The following is a 23,101-nucleotide window of genomic DNA, read 5'->3' as shown; positions in this document are numbered from 1 at the left end:
TCTGAATGGCTGGACACAGTATATAGCTTAAAAAAATGAAAATGCATAACTCAGACAATTTCAACTGAACTGCTTTATTTATTTTACAATGTGAACCACATATATCATACCAACAATTATTTGTTAAGTATATAGATTAGCCATTTATCTTATTTTAGACAAATAAGTATCCAGAAACAGCTGATCATAGTTTTGGCTCTGAAGACATCATGTGGCATGAGTCAGACTGATGAAGGTGATGAAGGCCATGACCGACTGAGGAAAAGAACAAAAACATGTCAACTCTAAATAAACCAAGATAGGAAACGGGCAGGTCAGGATTCACTTCAGATTCCTAAATTAAGTATCTTGAAGTCAACCGACTTGAAATGTTATTATGGCAACAGGAAAATCTGACGAAACTACTTCCTATTGATCAGGACGTTCTTTCCGTTTTCACCTAAAGTTTCAACAAATATCAATTTAAAACTCCAGGCTCTGGACTTTGCTTCGACAGAATTGAGAAATCAGCTCTTCCTTCAGCCAGCAGGATCTAAATATAAAATATCACAATAATCAACACAATGAAATCTGCGACGAAAGCAGCATACCCTGCCGTGCCACTTCAAAGAAAACTTAATTATTTTTAATCCTTAAAAGAAAAATAATCATCTGAGAGGAGTGAACCAAGTCACAAAGAAGAGCAGAGAGCATGAGACATCAAGTCAGCAAAACTAAAAACTTTAAATCTCACAAAGTTATAACTTATAAACAGGTGTTGCATCTGGTTTGCTTCATTCAGCTGGCGTTGATCAGTCAGATTTGTTTGTTGTTTTTTCCCCTATTCATTAAATGTGTATACAATTAAGAACTCCCACTTTTTGAGTCCATAAATGCATCAGCCAGTATTCTGATTCATTTCCGAGTTCACCAAAAATCAGATAATGGTTCAGGATCTGTGCTTTGCTGCACAAGTGCTTTCCAATGCTTTAATTTCTTACTTTCTTAAAAATTATTTAGTGCTTGCAAAGAAAGAAAGAAAAAACTGAATCAACCAGGAATAGATTGATAAGTGCTTCCCTAATTATTGGGATTATTACAACCACAGGCAAGTTCAGGTTTGGCTGCGCTACTCTTATTTTTTTTTTTCAATCTGATAAACTCCTTCCATGCCCATTTCTTATTCACTGAACCAAAAGCAATCAAATTTCTTCATTTATGTGAACTCAGTGTCTGATGCAATCCATGTTAGTAGAGAAGCAACAACCACTTTATGAATGAAATGAACCCCAGAATGATCGCTTTATAAGAGCGGCAAAAAAACAAAAACAACAACGTTCCTATCAAATGCTCCGACACACAAGTCCAGCTTAAGAGCGATTCAAGTGCACCAAGTTGCCAATACGATATTTATAATAAATTAAATAATTTCTCACACAGGGATGGTTGCATAAACGCACCACTGGGTGGAATCAAATGTTTTACTCGCTTTTTAAGCACCTGCTGGGGGTTAAAGAGCAACTTCAAGTGGGGGAGGAAAGTGGAAGAGCCGATTTGTTTGCATGAGTCAGAGGTGAAGGCTGAGTGCAAAAAAAACCTAAAACACTTATTGCAACTCATCGGAATTGTCACACGAGCACATAAAACTGCAGCGGATCTCATGATAACACGCAGGGAAAGAGAAGGAAGGGCATAAGACTCCATTTCCATTATCAAACGATAACATGACAAAAAACATAAAAAGATTTGTGTAGAATCAACTTGGCTGTTCCAGCTGCAGGGAGTGGCGATGAGCCGATAACGTTAACACTGCTGGGCGAAGAGAGGAAAAACCAACCGCAGAACATCGAGTCACAACCGAAGCGGAAACAGCAGAAAGATGGAAAAAAACAAAAAAAAAAAGAAAGAAACATGGTCTAAGTGTCCAAACGTTAATCTCCACCTGCTCAGACATCATCTGCCCGGCAACTGGCTACAAAAGCCACAGACGTGATGCTGGGTGAACGAGCCGCAGCGCTGTCAGGCAACAGGAAGTAACAGAAAACACACCGTCCGACGTCGAGCCTTCGACAAGCCCCGTCCGATGTTTGTTTTTTTTTTTTGACATTTTTTCTCTTTTTGGCGTGTCCGACGTTTGATCATGGCCCTCTCTTCCTTATTAAGGTGATGGGTGGGGATGACAGACTGAGGGAGGGAAGCGCACACGCGTGTCAGAGATTAAGTGGCTTTTTGCTCGTCGAGCTGCACGCCGTACTTTCCGCTCATTGAAAACCGTCGACATCCCAGAATTAGTAAGTGACCTCCTTCTTTGTCTCCTTTCCAGGGCAGCTTGGTCTGAGGAATGCGTGAGGCCGTCCAAACTTCCCACTAAATTACACACTCTCTCTCTCTCTCTCTCTCTCTCTCTCAAACACTCACACAGACACACACACACACACACTGCTCTCATTGTGGATTTGTACTTAGTGTTGGAAAAGGAGACAAGGAACACAATTCATGAACAAATGCAACCAAGAGCCTTCAGGCCTCACTTTCATTTCCAGTCCAGATGTTTGGAAGTCTGTACATCAGCACATCTGTACTACAAAGACCCATCCGTCCGTCCGTCCATTCTGGCTTTGAAGACTTCATCCCACCTTAATCACGCAGCTCAGATCACCCTGTTGCGTTTGTGCGTAGGAGAGTCCGTGATGACATCGCTGCACTGGGTGGAGTTGCGCTTCCTGTTTCCTCCTCCCCCGGCGGCGGTGGCGCCGGGGGAGTCCAGATGTCGGGCCATCTCCTCTGTAATGAAAGTGTTCAGGTCGACGTCTTGGAGGCCGTTGCGCCTGCTGCGGCAGACCGGCCCGGAGCCAGAGGACGCACCACCGCCGCTCGCGCTCCCCGTGTTGCTGCTGCTCCCGCTCACGTGCGTCGGGGAACCCGGAGCGCCGGAGCGCACGCTAATGCTCGCCATGGCGCCACTCAGACCTGAGGAGGAAAAGATGGTCCAACAAACTTCAGTTGGTATGAGAGCAATAAGCAAGACAAAACGAGAAATGGCAAACGTCTAGCTTCACGTCTGGACTTTACCAACACATTAATGTTCTCATCTAAACCTTTACCGTTAACCTCTTTCTCACCTCAAGTGTTTCTTGCTACATCTCACTCCATCTTTCAACCGCTCCATCCAGCTTCCTCTAAAGACAAGCATCCCCTCACCAAGATGAGATGGTTTCCTGTTTCACACCGATTGGTTTTCCACCACAGACAGCATCTTTTCTTTTCTCCCCCCTTTTAATATTTCTTCTATAAAGGCCAGATTTGTGAAGACTAACTATTCAATTTCCTGTCAGCAGATTCTCCAGTCTAAGCTGCAAAGTGCTGCAGCTCCTAAAGGGCTACATTGAGTCTCTTGATTAATGCTTCCTGTGTCCAATCAAGTTCATGTGCGTCTTCATAGATCTGCAGTTCGCCATGCTAGGATGCTGGACTGAGCAGCTCTTTGTTGAAACCTTGGAGCATCTTTTGACAATCCAACAGTATTAGCAGTATTTTACTATAATGTATCGGTGTATAATTTTTATAACATAACACTTCCCCACTATGCCACCTGAGTTTTTGATTTCTGATCTTGGTCACTAGACACTGAAGTTATGAGAATGAAAGTGAAACTCCACTGCAATGCACCCAAGCAGTCTTTTCAGCAGCTAAATTGCACATATTGTAAAGCAATGTAGCATTCAGCTCGACCCAACAGCTTTAAAACATTTCAAAAGTGAATACCTCATCTGCTACATTTTCTACTTTTCTCTCGCTTAAAACGTCAAAGCCGTCACATAATAGTTCTAGTCACTTAAGTTAGATTACACACCGTCTACACAACAGCATCAGTGGTACCATCAAAGCAGTCCAAGTAATTAAAAAATAAATCCAGTATATTAAAGCTTTTAGTTTGATGGTCCAAGGTGAAAACTGTTGAGACACATTGGCATCCACAGCAAAGTGTCCAAAGACTTAATGTGAACACAGAACGTTTCTGAAACTGTGGACTGCAGAGCAAGGAGGAAGCGCTCAAAATAAATTTTAATTAATTGAAGAAAACAGCTTGCAAGAAAATCAAAATAAAAGATACAAATCTTAAGTTGGTCATCCTCAAAAATTGGACAAAATGTAAGAAACTTTAACGGGTAAAGTCATTACATTTGTCTCTATTGTCCCCATCCACAAAAATCACTAAAGTAGAAAAGTACAGATTACCAATATGTGAGGGAGACTCCCTTATCTCCTGACAGAGACTAAAATACTTCACACACAATTCAACTCGGCATCAGATCCATCTGATTTTGTTTACATTAGAATATAAACTCTTTAAAGTAAGATACTGAGCAATCAAACATGTATCCATGCATCTGAACAGGATAAGTTCATTTAAATCAATTTTAAAAATTTCAAAAAAAGAGAAAAACTTTTGATTTAGTTTGCTGTGCTCTGTGACATTCCCTTGGTGAGAGTTAAAACGGGACCAGCATTTAGGATTGGCCGGTGCCGACACACCCCAGCAAAACAAACTTATCTAATGGTGACATGTGGCAGAGAAGCATGACTGAAGCAAGAAACAGACTCACGTGACCAACAACTATATATAAACTCACACACCATAACTCAGGTGTTACTTATGTAGAAGGAGATAACGCTGACCAGGAGGAAACGCATTTAGCTTATAAATAAATTATTTTACCACAGATCTAATGGATTTGTTGTGTTAGTGGATGAAACATTTACCCATCAAAAACAAGAAAAAAAAGAAAATGCCAACCAACTTCTACCCGACACCTCCCATACGTTCCAGTAAACATATCAAATATATCTGCCGTGTCAGAGCAAGACTAAGCTTTCCTCACCATGCAGAGCTATGGCCTCCCTGAAGGGCTGCAGGTCCGTCTCCACAGACGAGCCGGTCTCAGACGGGGAATTGGCCCTGCTGGGGGCCACCATGGCCAGCCGAGAGTTGGTCCTGCTGCTCCTGTGTGGCGGGGCTTTGCCACACAGGAAGCTGATGAGATCCTCCCTACGAATGGTTCTTCGGCGCTTTTTCACCCAGGCCAGCATATCCTGCAAGGAACCAATCAGTTGTATCATCTGTTTGAAGCTTGATACGTTTCTCTGGTCCTTCTGCTGCTGCGGACATATAACTGTGATCTGAAATAAACTGTTTTCCCCATTGCAAACGACAAATATGAGAGGAATGTGTAAAGGACACAGGTTACCAAGTTCACAAAGAGGGAAAAAAAAAAAAACATCAACAAAGATGTAGACCCACCTTGTTACGCCGTTGGTGACCTATCTGGATGCCCCGGTCACAACTTCTCTGATGGGCTTCAACACTTTCTGAGGTGGAAGACATCACTGATCATTTCCAAAAATTCTGCAGTCATGGATCTAATAATAATTTAGTCAATCTAAATAGTGTAATACTTTATATTAATACATGCTGTGCCTTACAGAAGAACTAGTACACATTGAACCTCTCAACACGTTCAGTCCATAAGCTGCACAAATATACCATCGACATCGTAATATCGGTGTGTGCAAAATGTATATCAAAAGGGACTGTTTGCAGTGCAATAAATGTTGACTAATATATTTTAAGTGTTATGAACTTGCATATGACATGCTAATGTAATATTCAACCAGTTGGACAGCATCTCGCAGTAACAGATGCCAACACTGGAAACAAATGGCATTGCCCAGAATGCTAAAGGTCACAGAGGGACAGACGCACAGACGAGACAGAAGAAAATAGGCATACACTGCTGCTAATATCGTAAATAATTACTGTTATTATGTTCTACTGTGATTCTCTTATATTGTGGAGACCTACTGCTTTATATAAGTCTAGACAGAATTACAATAATGTAAATAGAAGCCTGCAGTTGTAATGCGACAAAGTATGAACAAGTGTGAATACTTTTTAAAGGCACTGGAATGCGTATTGTAGAAAAAACTTGACAGACCTGAATTTAGTATCCTAACTAAGTTTTGCAGCTCTGGCCAATTTCACTTATTTCTGTTAAAGTATTTTAGTTTCATCTGTAAAGACCTTGTGAAGTCTATTCATTTAATGCAGCGATCAATACAATACAACTTTTGACACCATGAGGTACACGAGGACAGCAATGATAGATACCTGTTCATCTCATCATCTGAATGAATATACGTGTGAGCACACTTCTATTCAGCTTTTAAACTGATGGCGTCAAGTCTAATGAGCGGGTAGCAGCTGAAAAAGCATATGCCAATCACATGGACAGATACCTTTGTAAAGGTTGGTTACTGCAGTAGCAGCATTCTGAAACGGCACCCACAATGACAGGCCCTGCTGGTGGCATACCCTGTCTGTGGAAGAGAAGGTTAGACGAGAGTTACTATACATCACACAACACTGAGCTGTTTTAATATGGACTCTCTGTGAGAAGTATGCGACTAAAGCATATCGAGGGTTGGGGTTGAAGAAGCGAGGTTCACTTATAAACGCCATTTTGTCTGGCCTCTACAACTGCAGAGATGGGGTTTGGCATAAAAATAGATGTCAGCAGGCAGCTAGACGGCCAACAGGGCAGCGGAGAGAAAGTACCGAACTTAACTGCACTCTCAGCAGTAAAGTTCCTAAGCAACGCGAAATATACATACAAGACAAACAATACGTCAAACTCGTTGCTGTTGGGGTATCTATACATGTAAAATACTAGACTGTGAAAGCAGGGAGCAAATATTTTCCTCGCCATCTTGTAATTTTAACGCTCGCCAAAGGCAGCCTCCGGATTAGCAGGGAAACACGAGTTTTATCAACAACCGTACAGTGATGTATTCTCATTAAATATGTAAAGAACCGTTTAAAAATATCCACTTTGACTTCATAGCATTTGTTAACACTGACAGTCAGCTGGGAATGTCGCGTAGCTACGACTGTTGTTACCATCGCCATTTTGTAACTACTTGGCTAATGTGAAGTTAGCTACGATCCAGTTAATGTCAACAAATTGTATAATATTAAAGAAAGTAGTCACTGTCGTTTATCTATATTGCTATGCTTTGGTTATCCAGAAAAACAACGTATGGCACTATATATATATTTTTTTTACGTAAACAGGAAAATGCTAATCCCTGGAAACCACAACCCAGCTAACTTTAGCTTTAAAAAGTCACCTGTGAACGCTACTTCTGATACCGGCTAGCAAGCTGGCTAAGCTAGCTAGCATTTAGCTCACAGTTACTGTAGATACAGAGCCGGGTTGCTAACCAACTAGCAGTTGTTAAATAGCTACATACCTCTCGCCAAGCTATTACAAGCTGACAAGAAAGTGCTGCCATTTTTTTTACCTTTGTATAATTGGGCTACGGCAGTGGCGGAGTTCTGGAAGAGATGCCAGAGTTTATCCTGGTCATTGTCGGCCTCTTCCTCGCCCGGGTCCATCGTCTCGGCTTCGGCTAAACATTGCCGCTCCCATTTTGAGAACCAGTGCTCCGGTCCGTGTTCCTGTATCTCCGAGTCCCCGTCTTCCTTCTTCTCCTCCATTTAATGCAAGAGAGCTCGGAGGAAATTCGTTTCTAACGTTTTAATTTGATAATATTTGGACAGCATATATATAGTTATATAAATAAAGTCATAAATACTGTTATATATTCTTTCTTTTTGTTCTCTAATTTAGCACCGCAGCTTCTCCCGACTACCTCAGAAGATAAGCCTAGCTAACTATTTTTCTCTACTTGCCGACGTCGGGATATATACATGACACACTATCATGTTATGTACTTCACTCCACCCATTGCTACATATGTCAACAACAATTGGCCACATTAGCACTGTGGGTGGGCTTTAAGTCTTTACGCTTTATGATTGGCTGTCCAACATGTCCGTCCGGAAACTGGCAAAATAGAGCTTCAAAGTTTTGTTGGAAGCTCTGATTATATTATATTATATTAATTAATTATATTATATTATATTATATTATATTATATTATATTATATTATATTATATTATATTATGTTGAAAATGAATGTAAAAACCTTAAATATATTTTATCAATAAATGTTTTAATCTGTCAGTTACTTTTGGAAAATAAAATAGATTGTTCAATAAAATACATGAATCATTTTGATATTAAATAGCTTATATTTATGTTTTTACAACGTTCAGTCATGACATACTGAAGCATGTTATACATCCAAAGTATTATGTATACATAACTATCCAAATTATTCAGATTTACTATTTTATTATGGTGACCCAGAAGAATGAAAAACTATCTACTATATTTACCTCAAAGTAAATTAAGTTATTAAATTTTACGAAAATAAACAAGAACAGAGCAACAACTTAGAAATGTTCAGCTATTTTTTTTGCTTGTATCCCATTCAAACTTCTCACTGCATACCTAAAATAAAAAAATAGAAAAGGAAAAAGACAGACATATGATTAGCTATAATGTATTTGTTTTTGTAAGATCTGTAACTCTGGTCCCATCAGTTGATAAATTGAGAACATAATATAACACACATAGAACTCAATCAGCAACATTTGCATATTTTTTTCACTTGTCTTATCTTGGCATTTCCTGAATAGAGAAATTGGTTGCCCACATGCATTAGGGCAAACTAGCTTTACAAAAACGTTCCCTCATGTTCGAATACTACGTAATTGCTTGATTGACTTTATTAAATCAGGACTGTACCCAGCGTCAACATTTGGCAGGCCAAATTGCTGTAATAGTAACATTCTGTTCAAACATTTACATTATTTGTGTATGCGTGGGTGGATGGATGTGTGCTTGTGTATGTTGACAAGGGGTACAGTATCTACGTGAAAATGTCACCTGAAGGTACAGAGTGATTAGAAGGGTAAGAACCTTAGAAAACATTGCAAAACTGACAGAACCAGCTGACCCAGTTACCTGCTACGCTGCTAATGCTGCTACCTATTCCACACAGGCCAGACCTAGAGCCCAGTCTCCATGGCAGCCCATCATATGGACACAGCTCTGCCAGCAAGACCACCCTGCACCGAGCAGGAGAGACCTCTCCTGAGACCCCAACATGCCAGACAGGCAACAGTCCGCTGCAGTAGTTAGCACTCAGGAGGATCAAGTAAGGGAAAGCACATTGCTATCCTACCTCATGAGCTAGCAATGAGCAATGGAAGCTTGTTCAATTAAACTTAGAGACTTCAATTCATTTCCACTTCCAATATTATAATTTTTTTTATATTTTCTAGATTCAAGGGAGGAAAGCTCAGTGCAAGGGGTTCTGTTGAGTCATTATTTCATAACAACATATTAGCTTGTTTTTATTTAAAAGTAAAATTATTGGCAAGTTATAGATATGATAACACATTTCCACCTTTCAACTGGGAGACAATGATTAAAAATAGTAAAACTCTGAAACAATTAATACATAAATTATGTTTGTATGTTCTGTTTTTAAAACTTAGATCTTAAGATTAAAAAATGTTTTGACACTTCATTAACAATCTAAATATTGTTGAAACATTTCTTACTTAACTCAAATTCAGTTTACTTTTTAAGTTGTTTATCTAGCTCTAGTTGTAGCTAAAAGTATAAAGTATACCCTTTTTGTTACCTTTTTGAACTTCACAAAATGCCAAGGTAGTAAATCAACAGTTTTAGCTTTTTCACACAATGACCCTTTATGATTTTTTGTTCAATTCATAAGATTGTTCAATTCAATTCACAATCAAGAATTATTCTAAAATTAAACGTGCCTCATTTCAAGCAACAAAAGAATATATTTGATTGTCTACTTTTGGAAATATTTCTTCTTTTCAAACAAGAAGAAGAAAAATTCATTTAGTACTTTTTTCCTTTTTTCACTGTATTTGCCATTATTAACACAGAGAAAGGAAGTATTACAGAAAATAAAAAAAATATTCCAATAACTGAACAATCTGAATTTACAGCTTTGACAACTAAAACATGCATTTGCATTAGCAACTTAAATTGAAATTCAATGCTTTATAAATTAACCGGTATTTTATTGTTTAAATGAACTGTGGCTAAAACATTGCTTTTCCATTTCTTTTTTGTAAACGAAGTCGTTTTTTACGTACTGCAAAGTATTTAGTGGCGTAAATCTAACAATTTAAGCTTTAACCTGAAGGACAGGCTGAGGCTGCTCAGCAGATGTTGAGAATGTTTTAATTTCAAAAATGAAGATATGATGGAAAAGAGCTTCTCTTAGATGCATTATATGCATTTTGATGCATATCATAGAAGAACTATAGCAAATAAAAACTATAGCAAATATAAAATAAAACAAGTTCACATCAAAGTTAGGACCCATTTTTAAATGTATCTTTGTAAAATAAAGTAATGTAACCGCCACTAACAAAAATAATTCTGTTTTAGTCATCAAGGAACGATGAATAGAACAAAAAATCTGGTATTAATTTTTATTTCCCTGAGTGCTGAATTTGGTTCACACCAAGCATGTTCACTGCTTGAATTCAAATAATTCAGTTTTACAATTCTTTAATGTTCAAAGGATGTTATTGAAGAGGTTAAGGTCTTCTTCTCTGGGTTACTTGTTTTCTTGAACACATTCCATAAAAACAGAACTTTAGCTCATTCTAGTTGTGAAGGTATGAACTCAACAGAAGATAAAGACTGTTGTAGTTCCATTTATGACATTTTAGGGACTTTGGCAACTTCTTTTAGCACCTTGTTGTCTGCTTTTAAAGTTTATTCGGCAGCCAGAACAGGGCATGTCAGCAGTTTCTTTGAATATCCTTCACTTTTAAACTATGTGTTCAACTTAAAAAAAAAAAAAATCCAATTCACAAGTAGCTTGTTGCAGAGCAAAAATGTTCTAATCTTGTGCACCCATGTTGATACATCCGTGTGTGATTTTGGCCAGTTTAAGTGGAAATAAATCTGGGGTAATTTAGCTATTATAAAATGTATGTGGTTTGAGATGGGTGGTTATATCATGCGAATTGCAAAACTATTCAATTAGTCACTCTTTTTGCTTTGCACACTGAATAGTTTTTAATTGGTTCTCAAATTAATCACTTTATATTATTTATAAAATCATGGTCAATGAATAGCATAGGAAATGTCATTTCTCAAAATTAAAGTATTTAAATGTACTCCCAGTCCCAATAGCAGACGGATATGTCAGTTTAATTGATTAGGTTTAAAAGCACAAGGAAAACATTAATTTATGGACATTGCTGCACAGGTAACAACAGCAGAAAAGATTAACAAATGATAGACCAGATGGGACAGTCTCAGGACTCCTAGCATGAGTTTAATATCTAGCATGGCTGCCATGTAACACAAAGTTTATTAGGATTTCTAACAGAATGCAACAAGGGTTCACACACTGTAGTATATTGATTGATTTGTGAATATTTATCTTTACGGCTTAAAAGCACAACATGATGAAAATGTAATTGTTATGGCGATGTATTGCTAAAAGCAGTAAGCATTTCAATACATAATGAATCCAACTGTTGTTTCTACTTGCAACAACTCAGTTAAGTTGGCATTGACATCATTCCTAATACAAAGGTCCAAGTTCTGAGACAAATCAAACTGATACAGAACATTGAGAACGAGAAAAACAGAGTGCTCTTTGGCTCCCTCTGCTGGCCTCGGCAGCAGCCAAATTTGCTTATGCATTGGGAAGTAGCTACGAATATTATCAAAAGTTTTGTTTCAAAAAAAGATTTGTGTCATTACTTCGAAGTTAGTCGTTTTTGTTTCCCATAGCACGCACGTTCAAAAATGTGGATAAACGTTTTTTTAAAATTATGATTATACTATTAGTGTTAGGTTATTTTTCAGGTCATAAATGCACTTTTGTGTAATATGTCCAATGTGCGAGGAACATACCGGGCCCATATGAGTTAACACAGATGAGAACCTCGCCGGGGATGGGCTCGTGTTTGGATCACCATGCGGATGTGACATTTCAGAGAAGAGCGCGGCCGCCATTTTGAGATTTCCCTCAGACCCAACACATCACAAACCACGGGAGGAGCGGGTCGAGAGCCGCCGCACAGCATCGTATGACCGGGCACATTCCTCAGAAACAGTCGAGAGGTTAGTTTAAAAATGCAGCGAGGAGCCGCGTCGTGTCGTTGATCGTTTTAAGGGCGTTTTTTGATGGGAATTGTTTAATGTCGAGGCTCTGATAACTCTTGTCTCCGTGAACTTCCAAATCAGCATTAGTGGAAACTGGTTTGAATGGATAGCTTCTCCTTTCCTTCTCCCCCGGTCGTTGGGCAATCGGAGGAGCAGACGGACTGGGAATACCGCTGGCAAACTTGCTAATTGTGTCCTAGCAAATGAGCCTTTGTTTTCATTGTTGCAGCTGTATTACCTTTTGGCTGCCTAGTGTCAGGTAGCTGAACGCTAGCTGCAAACGGGGTATTTGCTTCTGAAGGTGCAAGCCTCGTTTCCCGGGGTTGAACCGGATTGATTTAGTTCGTTTCAACGGGTCTCCGTCCCCGGAGTCCCAATCCCCCGCCGCCAGCCAGGGACTTGTACCCAACAAAAGCGCCGAGATTGGGCGAATAGCGAGCAAATACGTCCGCGTTTCTCTACCCGCTCCCCAGCTGACCTCCCCTCCTCACTCCCCGGCGCTGACAGCGGACAAGGCCGAGGTCGCAACAGAGCAGGCTCGGCCGCCGAGGCTCGACCTGTCCACCCCACCTCCGCATCCCGCCGCTACACCGCACCAGCAGCCCAGAACCCGGTTCCCCGCCGAGCCTGCCCCGGACAAGGTCGAGGGTGACGGAGATAGCAGAGAGCACCGCATCACGACAGCAGCTGCCAACATGAACCACCACCATACGCAGCAGCAGCAGCAGAAAGCCGGCGAGCAGCAGCTCAGCGAACCAGAGGACATGGAGATGGAAGGTAAGAAGGGTGAACAGACTTATTTGCAAAATGCTTGACGTTTTTTTCCCTGCTGCATGGCAAATAAGTGAAGTTTTGTTGGTGCAGTCTGAGCGCAACATTACAGTAAACAACAAGGCCCGAGGCAGGCTGGGGTAGCCGGTTGAATTTCTGCTGATTGTGCGCCCGTTGCAGCAGACTCGCGCGGAGCTGACCTCATTTTGCGTTATAAGCAAACTTTACTTAATTTATCGTCCCATGTTTTTAACTAGACGTTACTTGGAAATAAAAGCCAATTGATGTGGGTGTTTTTTAAACCTGGAGATTGGCCGTATAAATCATTCATTCGGCTCGGCTACCGCATTTCTCTTGCCGTTCAGTTTTCGCCGCCGACGCTGTTGTGACAAGCGATCTGATGTGGTTTATTAATTAAACGTCGTGTAGAATGGGGACACAATCTCTAGATTTCAGGTCGTGTTGATCGTTGATAAACTAAAGAATTGTAAACAACGTTGCTTAGTTTTGCAAATCACATGAATCCATTTCACGGTAAATTAATCTTTCTTCACTGTAGTTCCTGGGTTGAATTGGCAGATAAAGATACCTGTCTGCATAGTCCATCAACGCTTCTGTAAAAAACCGTAGTTTTCCACTCTTTCGTTTATAACTGTTCGATAGGTAGCATTGCTAGCCTGAAGAGGATGAGTGCTAGTAGCGTGTTTGAATTGAAGGCTGCTAATTGCACAGTGAAACACTCCGCAGTTCAATAAATTAGCATTTTATTAAAGTTAGATATGTAGTCAGAGAAATTAAATTATTTCTTTGTGTTGTTATATTCCTCTCAAACACAATGAACAGAGTTTGCGTGACAAGCAATTCTAAACTGGTAAATTAGCTCCAAGGCCCAGTTCGTTTTGTGTCATCCTTAGTTAGCATGCTAGTTAGCGTATGCTAACGGAGGGGGGTGTGTGGCGTTCCAAAATGGTGGCCTTTTCGATTCTGCTAGAGCGTTTGGGCCTTGGTTGCTAACCCGGTGCGGATTTCTTTTTGTATTTTTCTCAATTCCTATCCTAGAGTGATGACGTTTTATTACATGTTTCACCTTGTATTAAATTTAACATGCTAGTTGGTGTTTGTGTGTACAGCTAATGTTGCCTAATAAGGACCCGCAGATCATTTTGTTGCTACTGGTTGCTAGGTGGCTAACGGGAACGCAGATGCGTCAGTACCAGCTTGTGTTCACCACGGTACATGCACTTTGTCGTTTTACGTTTTAATCATAACAGTTTCAAACGCCAACAATAGTTCAACCTCCCGGATAAGTCCGTTGTTTCATGCGTTTAACGGTGTTTCAGAAGAGCCGTTTGCCAGAGCTGAAAAGTAACTGTTGTTAGTGGTGCGGTAAGCCAGGCCCACACAGGGGGCAGCGCGGGGATTTGCTGCTTCATTGTATGAAGGACCAAACGGCTGGGAGCTCTCGCCATTTTTAATGATCTGTGTTTTTGTTAGATCGATTTGCAGTCGGGACGAGCCATTGAAATGTGTGGACCATGTCCCACACATACCAACATCACAATTGCTACTTTTATTTATCTCTTATCGATGTCAACTTTAGGGTCTGTTCAGACTCTTTGAGAGCCTCGCTGCGTCATTTAGCCTCTGTGATTTAATTCTTATCTAATCTAACACACATTAATGATAATCGTGTAACACACGCAATACCAATTACTTTATTCTGTTTTACAGTGACTAAGCATGTCTGTTCATTATTTGCAGTATTAGTCAATGTTTTTTAATAGTTGTTTTACCAGTAGCAGGTGCATTTACTAATCAGCCCCTTCTTAGCTTTATACCCTTACAAGTATGAGAACAAATTGTCTAACATTTTTTCCACAGTTTATTCTAACCATTGCTATTAATTACTGTACTATGTCTTAGTTACAGTTGATTACAGTTTTATCTCAGTCATTTATCTACATCACCACAGGTGAATTGTGATGGATTCACATTAAGAGCAAGGTTCCTACTTTGTTTTTATTGAGCTTGCTTTTACTGTTTCCCAGCTTTGAATATGTATGGAATAAGAAAAAAAATATTTTATTTCCAGATTTTTTTCCCATTCCCTAATTTTTAAATTATATCAATCTGGAAGTGTAAAAATGAACTACTTTAACAACCAGGATTTCTTGTCCTATCAACTGTAATTTTAAAAACATCTAAAAATCTTCATAGTGTTGTTTACAAAGCTCCAATGCTTTTTTTTATCTTAACAACCAGAATAGTTTTGTACTGACATCAATTCAAGACCAGAATAAAGTTCAGACTATTTTGACTGGGCTGTTCAAGGCAACAACCAACACCAAATAAATAGATAACCTCTTGATTAAAAAAATATAATAGTTCCATGGTTTTAATACCAATATTTGCAAGAAAATTGTGAAATATATTTTTATAATTGAACGTTTTCTTAGCCATCTCTTAGCCTGCCAACTGTAGTTAGTTGCAATAATTTGACTGACCTGTTTTTTTTTTTGTAAGCAAGTTTTTTTTATTTTCTTTTGAGTATAAAAATATTTTTCTCTTCCAGTTTATATTGATCCATATGTCAATCTTTGTAGTTGAATTTAAGAGGGAAAAATAGTGAAACACTAATTATTCAAGAAAAGTTGTATTTGTAGACATAATTTACTTACCTGGTTTTACAAGTCACAGCAAAATTGAGTCCATATTTATTTTCTAAATTGACAAAATGGTGGAGAAAAAAAAATCATAGAATCATTGTTATTTTTTCATTTTAGTTATTTTTTTCTGGTTTTTGGGGCGTCCCCTTGTTAAGAAACCACTATCTCAGGACCAACTTGATCACAGTAAAAGGCATGTGCTTATAATTCATGACTAGGAAAAGCAGTTGAGTGCTGGTGTCTGAAATCACCTAAATGTTGCGCGCTATCTGCATCAGAACAGTCCCCCCCCCCCCCCCGTTACTTTTAATGCTGTGGCTTTTCCTAAAAGATTTAGGAAGGTTGGAAAGCTTTCGTCTTCCTGAACCTGTGAACACGCTTCCTGAATGTTTTGTTTTTAAATCAAAGCTGCCCTTTAGACATTTCACTGTTCTGCTATGTGGCAATACATTTCTAAGTAGTAGTGATGAGTTTATTATTTTGTTTCCCCTGCAGTCGGTGAAATAATGAGAGGCTGTTTGTTGCGTTCCTAAGCAGAAACCTTTACGGGTTCCAGGCGAGACTCCTGCCATAAGCGGGACAAAGTTGTCATGCACCTGACTGACAGACTCCATTAATGTGGCGTAATCCACTTGGGGGAAACCAGGTCAGCCTCTTGAAGGCACGGTTCAGTCATGTTACCAGATTGACTGGTGGCTCTCAACGCTCAGAGCAGCGTCTGTAGAAAAACAAACAAGACTCAGTAGAAGAAGAGATGTCACACGCTCGGGGACATATTTAAGAAACCGTAGCATCGTTGTCATCCTCTCCAGATTTGCATTCCCACCTTGAAGCGACGCCGCTACCATCCACGTTCCTCTGGATCAGCCTCTGCCAATGGGATAATTAACGTTGCCTGCGAGTGTGTCGTGTGTTTTGTTTAAAGAATGACTTGCTTCTTAATCCTGTGTCCTGTCCATAATTATCCACCCCAGTATTCCCTTTTGTCCTTTCTGGGGGTTTTTTTTTGCACTCACACACATTCTTCCTGATGAGATCAGGCTGTCTACACACACACACACACATACACACACGCATTGGGAAACACTTGTCGTGTTGCCTCGGCATGGTTTTTCCCAACAGGGTGTAACACCGTGGAACATATTTTGTTTTGTCCTGACCAGGAGTTGCAACTAAAACATGAAAACAAAAAAAACACTGAATGGAAGGTGTTTATATTCACAGGTTTTAGTAAAATTACTACAGAGTGGGGGAAAGAAAAAAAATAAAACAGTCTAGCACATTGTCTATGATCCACAAATGTTTTTCAGATAGTTTCTATTTCTGTCTTTATCCGTGCAGAGTTGTCATCTTTACTTTAACTTTTTTTCTTCGCAGCTGGGGAGACAGATGACCCTCCAAGAATCCCGGCCAACCCGGTGATCAACGGTAACGTGGCCATGGCAGACGGACACAACAACACAGAGGAGGACATGGAGGACGGTGAGGAGGATGAACACTCATGCTAGCTGATGATACTTGGAGAAATACTTTGAGATCTTATCATTTTGATATTTTTTTGTCTTTGACTATAACTAATTGTTTTTTTTTTTTTTAAGTTGAGCCAATCACTGTTTTTCTTTATTGCTGGTTTTGTATGAGGTCTTACCTGCTGGTTTTGTTTCTCTACTCTCTCTCATTTTTTTTGTTTCTATTTATGCATCAAAGCATCTGTCTCTACCCTTTCTCTGATTTTCACTAAGCAATGTACATTAAACGCTTTACTTTATGTCTCTACAAACGCATCCTTAAAAAAATCTTTAATTCATGTATCTAAAACTAAGGCTTTAAAGTGCATTAAATTTGAACAAGAACAAGTACATTAAAAGTGACATGTTTTAAATTTTGTGATGGCCGGACTATTTAATAAATTCTATATAGTTTCTGTTTCTCGTGAGACTTTTCTGTCAGGGGAAAGTCTGAGTCGCACACAGACATCTTCTCGACTGGAGGCAGTTGAGGCTACCGCTAATTGCCTGCTGATATAGCCTTGCTAGCTACCTAGCTCTTTTCCACTAGTAAGTGTAAATTTATCAGCAGTTAGATGAACAGCGCTCGTCTTTGACACTGGCTCACTTCTGTTGCTAATCTGTACGATGCTACATGTTTTCTGGGCAGAAAAAGCTTGCCACTACTATATAATATATGCAAAATATGCTACATTTCTGTTGTGATACAGGACACAATGGTCTTAAAAAGTCTTAAATTTGACTTGGTGAGATCTGCAGAAACTCTGCAAACTGAACAAAGGGGTATTATTTTAGTTATCTGCCTTTGTTTAGCTACCGTAGTCTGTTTTTAAGTACAGTGTAATAAATATCCTTATTGTGCAAACAAATCGATATCTGAAGTGCACAAGATCACAATACCAGTCTGTTTACGTTTGTACGGACTACTTTAATTTAACATTAGTCATTTAAATTTAAAGTTTATAGAGTGAACATGAGAAAATGCATTTAGACTCAACTTTCTCCTCCCTCACTGTTTCAGTCTCGGGTCAGTTAGAGCCCCTGCAGTTTTTATATTTTGTCCTCTCTTGCCCGTCATCTCCTCGCAGACACCAGTTGGAGATCGGAGGCGACCTTCCGGTTCGTCGTGGAGCGCTTCAGTCGCCTTAGCGAGTCCGTTCTGAGCCCGGCCTGCTTCGTCCGGAACCTGCCCTGGAAGATAATGGTGATGCCGCGGTTCTACCCCGACCGGCCTCACCAGAAAAGCGTCGGCTTCTTCCTGCAGTGCAACGCCGAGTCGGACTCCACGTATGTGACTGTCCATTCCCTCTCTCTCTAGATTTGTTATGATGTTTGGTTGGTGGTGATTGGGGGCTGTCAGATTTTAGTCAATATTGTTACTTCAGGATTAAATTTATCCAATAACTAATGATCCTTAATTTTTTTAAAAGTAGACATTAACACAAAGGTCCAATTTCGTTGTTCAACAAGATTTTTCTTTGTTCTTCTCAAAACCCGTTCAGCACTTATAAGTGGAGTCCTGCACTTTTCTCATCTCCTCTTAAAATTGCACTAGAGTTAAATAAAACCCCATAGATTCTCTCTTTTAAGGTTGTGTTTCAGTGTTTGGGAAGTAACCCTGCCGTTTCCGTTCCAGGTCGTGGTCTTGCCACGCTCAGGCCATGCTAAAAATCATTAACTACAAAGACGACGAGAAGTCGTTCAGCCGCAGAATCAGTCACCTATTCTTCCACAAGGAAAACGATTGGGGCTTCTCTAACTTCATGTCCTGGAGTGTAAGTACGCAAATCCAACGAGAGCTAACGGAAAGGTCGACGTTTCAATAAAAACATTTTTCTTACCGTTTCCCCGTTATTTTCCCCACACGAAACGGGAGCCTAACAGACGATGTAATATTTGCTTTCACGACTCAGAGCGTCTATACAAGCAGTACGCAGAAATGACATTTTCAGCTTCTCGTTTCCCTGTTAACTGCCGGGTGATGCATGTTTGCTCAGTTTTAATTTAGTTCATCGTTTGAATTTACGTCCTCTTGTTGTTGTATCACAGGATGTAACAGATCCGGAGCGAGGCTTTGTCGATGACGACAAAGTCACGTTTGAAGTCTACGTCCAGGCAGACGCTCCACACGGAGTCGCGTAAGTAGATTTATCCCTCATCTGGGCTTTACTTGCATCTTATTGAACTGAAACTCTGATTATGAATCTTTTATTAATTTTTTTTTTTTTTTTTGCCTGATTAAACCAGCTGGGACTCCAAGAAACACACAGGCTACGTTGGACTCAAGAACCAGGGAGCCACTTGTTACATGAATAGCCTGCTACAGACACTGTTCTTCACTAACCAGTTACGACGGGTACGGCCATTTCCTGGAAACTCTTCACTGTTTGTACATAAACACGTCAACCAGAGTCCACATTCACTTGTTTTTATCGCGCAAAACCCTGAAGTTTTTCTCAGATTCGAGCCATATTCTTTTAACCGCATGAAATTTTTTGTGATTTAAATGTTTTATCTCGTCAAGAAACAACCTCTGTCTTACAGTATTGCCATCTAAAACCTGTTCATTTCGTAGGCGGTGTACATGATGCCCACAGAAGGCGACGACTCATCCAAGAGCGTTCCCCTGGCGCTGCAGAGGGTTTTCTATGAACTGCAGCACAGCGACAAACCAGTCGGCACCAAGAAACTCACAAAGTCTTTTGGGTAGATTTTTTTTTTTTTTAACATATATAGACTAAAAACAAGCATTCATCTTTGAAAATTTGACCTTTCTCGAGTAAAATCTAAAACATCCATTTGGATTTTATATCCAACTAATCTTCTATTTGTGTAATTTTTAATGCACAGGTGGGAAACACTGGATAGCTTCATGCAGCACGATGTACAGGAGCTGTGCAGAGTTGTAAGTTTTCTCGTTGGTCTTAAAAGTATCCCCGGGTGTTTGCTGAATGTTTCCTGAAACGCATCATGCCGTGTGATTGTCCAGCTGCTGGACAATGTGGAGAACAAGATGAAAGGCACTTGTGTTGAAGGAACCATCCCCAAGCTGTTCAGAGGAAAGATGGTGGTAAGTTTGTCCCAGGTTTCTCTTGTCTTGTTACTTGAAGAAAATGTCCGCAGCTGTTTGAATGTGTTTTGAGTTTTGCTCCAAACACGTATGATTTTGTAATCAAACCGGCACGAAGCAGACTAACGTGGTTTCAGATGGATCTTTGGACAGTATAGGTTTAAAATTAGAGACGCGTTAAATCATGACATGATCCTGCGAGAACGATCATTTCTACCCGTCCTGCAGAACGGCGTTCTGACCCATTTGTGTTCTTTCCTCAGTCGTATATCCAGTGCAAGCATGTGGACTACCGGTCTGAGCGGATAGAGGACTACTACGACATCCAGCTTAGCATAAAAGGAAAGAAGAACAGTTAAGTAGCAAGACCGTTCATTTTTTGAAAATTTCTATATTTTAGGATTTACATGAATGTTTGTCAGTTCTATATATATATTTTTTTTCACTAAAATTGATAGTAAAGTGTAAAGAAATTAGGAAATGAATAAATTTTTTCCCCCTAATTTTGTCTCATCTCTTCTTGTTCCTAGTATTCGAGTCATTTAAAGATTATGTTGCGACTGAACAGCTAGACGGAGACAACAAGTACGACGCAGGAGAGCACGGTCTTCAAGTAAGTCTAGTTTTGGCTCCTGGCTGCTCTATGGAAATGTATTCACATCTTTTTGCAATATGTAGAAAATCATAGTTTTCCCCACACATTTTAGCTGTAAAACCACAAACTTTAATGTCTTGCACTGGGGTTTCCTGAAGGACGCACTTTATAAAGTAGAAGGAAAATGATTTAGGAGCGGATTTTAAAGAACAGTTGCTATTTTTCCATGTGAGAGTGAGATTACGAGCATTCATTTCAAATCTTGCCCAACTTCCAGTTGCTTTAGGTCTGGGCTTTGACTAAGCCATTCTCCCACATGAATATGCTTTTATCTAAATAATTTCATTTCGTCGGGTCTGGTTGGATCTTTAAGGCGGTGAATCTCTGCTCCAACCTTTAACACGGGGATCAGATTCCAGCTTTTAGACGTTTCATTGCTTCAGCACACTGAATCAAATAAGTAGTTCATTAGCAGGACTCTGAAGAACTTTATTGCGTGCTGGCTTGTTTTGGACTAGAGATGCGTCTAAAGGTTTGCAGGAAACCAGGCTTCAAGGACTGGGGTTTTACACCCACTCTGGTTTGTTTTCCCCCCTGCAGTTACTGTCTATTTATTGCTGCCCTTTTCCCATCAGCTCTGACCAGGTTTCTCATTCTCTAGTGCAAAAATGTATCTTCATAGCATGATGCTGCTGCCACCACCACCTGTTTTCAACTTGCTTGTTTGTCTTATCTGGACCAGAACTTTTCCTGTCATAGGTTTGATCTGAAACATAACCTGTTGCAATGATCAATTAATCAACTAAACACATGAAAAAGTAAGATGAGCTGGATAATTTCCATTCTGATGGTGATTAGTTTTTTTGAAGGTCAATTTTGTTTACAAAGACATCGCAATTGATTTTTTTGCCGTCCTTGTTGCAAGTGTTTTTTTTTATGTTGTTTCTTTTGTTTCTGGTTATCATTTTTTAGTATTGATACTTAAAATATCTTCTATTTCCATGATGTACGCTTTGCAAAATGAAAATGTAAGTTTTAATTTATAAAATTAAAAATATTTCAAACACCACTGATCATTTTCTGCTCACTTTATAAATGTTTCTACTTCGTGGTGGCCACTAAAAGCTTGTGGTTGTGTGGTTTGGAAAAATGTGAATTTTTGATAAAAAAAATTTTTTTTACTGTATTTTAGTTTGTCTCCTGTATCACTTTTAAACCAACACCGCAATAAAATCCATCAGTAAAATCTTCCGCGCAAATGTCCTAACGTGTAATTTTGCTTTGCAGGAGGCAGAAAAGGGTGTGAAGTTCCTTACTTTCCCTCCGATCCTTCACCTGCAGCTGATGAGGTTCATGTATGACCCACAGACTGACCAAAATATCAAGATTAATGACAGGTAAAGCGTGACTTCGTTATTATTTTTTTTCCCGTCTCCCGTCTCTTTCCTGCTGGGTTTATTTGTGCATCGCTTCACATAAAAAGCCCTCCTCAAAGTGGTTCATTTCCAGCCTCACAGTGTGCCGGTGGCTGATGCCAGGGTGTAATTTTAGAGCGTCTGCTCCATATTACCTTAGGCTAAAGGGTGCCACTTATTTCCAGAAAAGGCTCTTGAGTGTGAACACAGCCTGACCCACCGACACCCTGCGATGGCAGGAATGGACGCCGCTCAGATGATTTCTTGTCAGTCGTCTTTAGTTGAAAGATGAAAGCGAATAAATAAAACCAAAAACGAATGATGAAGATTGTTGTGACGTTTTCCTGCGTCATATTCCCGCATGAACTATCGCTTGCTTTCCTCCCTGGACTCTACATGTTTGTTTCTTCTTTAACGTGTGCGTTGACGTTAACTCGTCGATGGTTTCCTGCTGTGATTCCTCCCACCGTCGCAGATTCGAGTTTCCCGACCAGTTACCTCTGGACGAATTCCTGCAGAAGCCAGACTCCAAGGACCCCGCAAACTATATCCTACACGCCGTGTTGGTGCACAGCGGGGACAACCACGGCGGTCACTACGTCGTCTATCTTAACCCCAAAGGAGACGGCAAAGTGAGTGTCAAGGAACCAATTGTAAGGACAAATTTTTTTTATGCACTTTTGCAACAAAAATTTTGTGGGTGTGGGGGTTTGTTTATGCTACATCTGTTCCACATATTGTCTCTTTCCTGATAAAATGAAAGCATTATGACACAGAAAATTGCAAAAGTATTCATGCTCCTTGTAGCACAAACAGACCAGGACACGGGATTGCACCTGCGCTGCTTCGATAGAAATTCAAATTAGAGACTCATGGCTCTCAATTTACGGATTTCCTTATGTTTAAAGATGTGTAGTTTATTCCTCATTTACAGTTTTTATCAGTAGTTTCAT

General features: G+C 39.8%; 2 protein-coding genes across 4 annotated transcripts in view; one reads left to right on the top strand and one right to left on the bottom strand.

The window, feature by feature from the left end:
* Positions 1-58: 58 nt before the first annotated feature.
* Positions 59-7,818, bottom strand: hapstr1a (HUWE1 associated protein modifying stress responses a). The gene is made up of 5 exons (XM_014982663.2): positions 7,342-7,818; positions 6,277-6,357; positions 5,282-5,349; positions 4,863-5,073; positions 59-2,949 (listed from the first exon to the last, which is right to left on the bottom strand). Exons 1-5 carry the CDS (start codon positions 7,535-7,537, stop codon positions 2,630-2,632), a joined length of 876 nt encoding a protein of 291 aa, XP_014838149.1. The 5' UTR covers positions 7,538-7,818; the 3' UTR covers positions 59-2,629.
* A 4,134-nt stretch (positions 7,819-11,952) lies between these two features.
* The window catches only part of usp7 (ubiquitin specific peptidase 7 (herpes virus-associated)), a 28,078-nt gene continuing 16,929 nt past the window's right edge, over positions 11,953-23,101 (top strand). The window contains exons 1-14 of one of the 3 annotated variants that reach the window (XM_014982661.2): positions 11,953-12,081; positions 12,631-12,900; positions 16,938-17,042; positions 18,157-18,355; positions 18,705-18,843; positions 19,118-19,206; positions 19,316-19,424; positions 19,644-19,774; positions 19,919-19,973; positions 20,058-20,138; positions 20,402-20,492; positions 20,669-20,751; positions 22,021-22,130; positions 22,624-22,780. In XM_014982661.2, the coding sequence (XP_014838147.2) occupies positions 12,048-12,081; positions 12,631-12,900; positions 16,938-17,042; positions 18,157-18,355; positions 18,705-18,843; positions 19,118-19,206; positions 19,316-19,424; positions 19,644-19,774; positions 19,919-19,973; positions 20,058-20,138; positions 20,402-20,492; positions 20,669-20,751; positions 22,021-22,130; positions 22,624-22,780 (1,653 nt within the window). In that variant the 5' untranslated portion in view covers positions 11,953-12,047. Of the gene's footprint in view, positions 12,082-12,630; positions 12,901-16,937; positions 17,043-18,156; positions 18,356-18,704; positions 18,844-19,117; positions 19,207-19,315; positions 19,425-19,643; positions 19,775-19,918; positions 19,974-20,057; positions 20,139-20,401; positions 20,493-20,668; positions 20,752-22,020; positions 22,131-22,623; positions 22,802-23,101 lie in introns of all 3 variants that reach the window. The other 2 variants (XM_014982660.2, XM_014982658.2) reach the window with 2 other exon arrangements.

The sequence above is a fragment of the Poecilia mexicana genome, unplaced genomic scaffold (genome assembly GCF_051168715.1).
Source record: "Poecilia mexicana isolate PSO_F unplaced genomic scaffold, ASM5116871v1 scaffold_8, whole genome shotgun sequence".
Taxonomy (NCBI): Eukaryota; Metazoa; Chordata; class Actinopteri; order Cyprinodontiformes; family Poeciliidae; genus Poecilia; species Poecilia mexicana.
The sequence above is the reverse complement of the archived record's forward strand: the minus strand, read 5'-3'. Positions and strand labels throughout refer to the sequence as shown.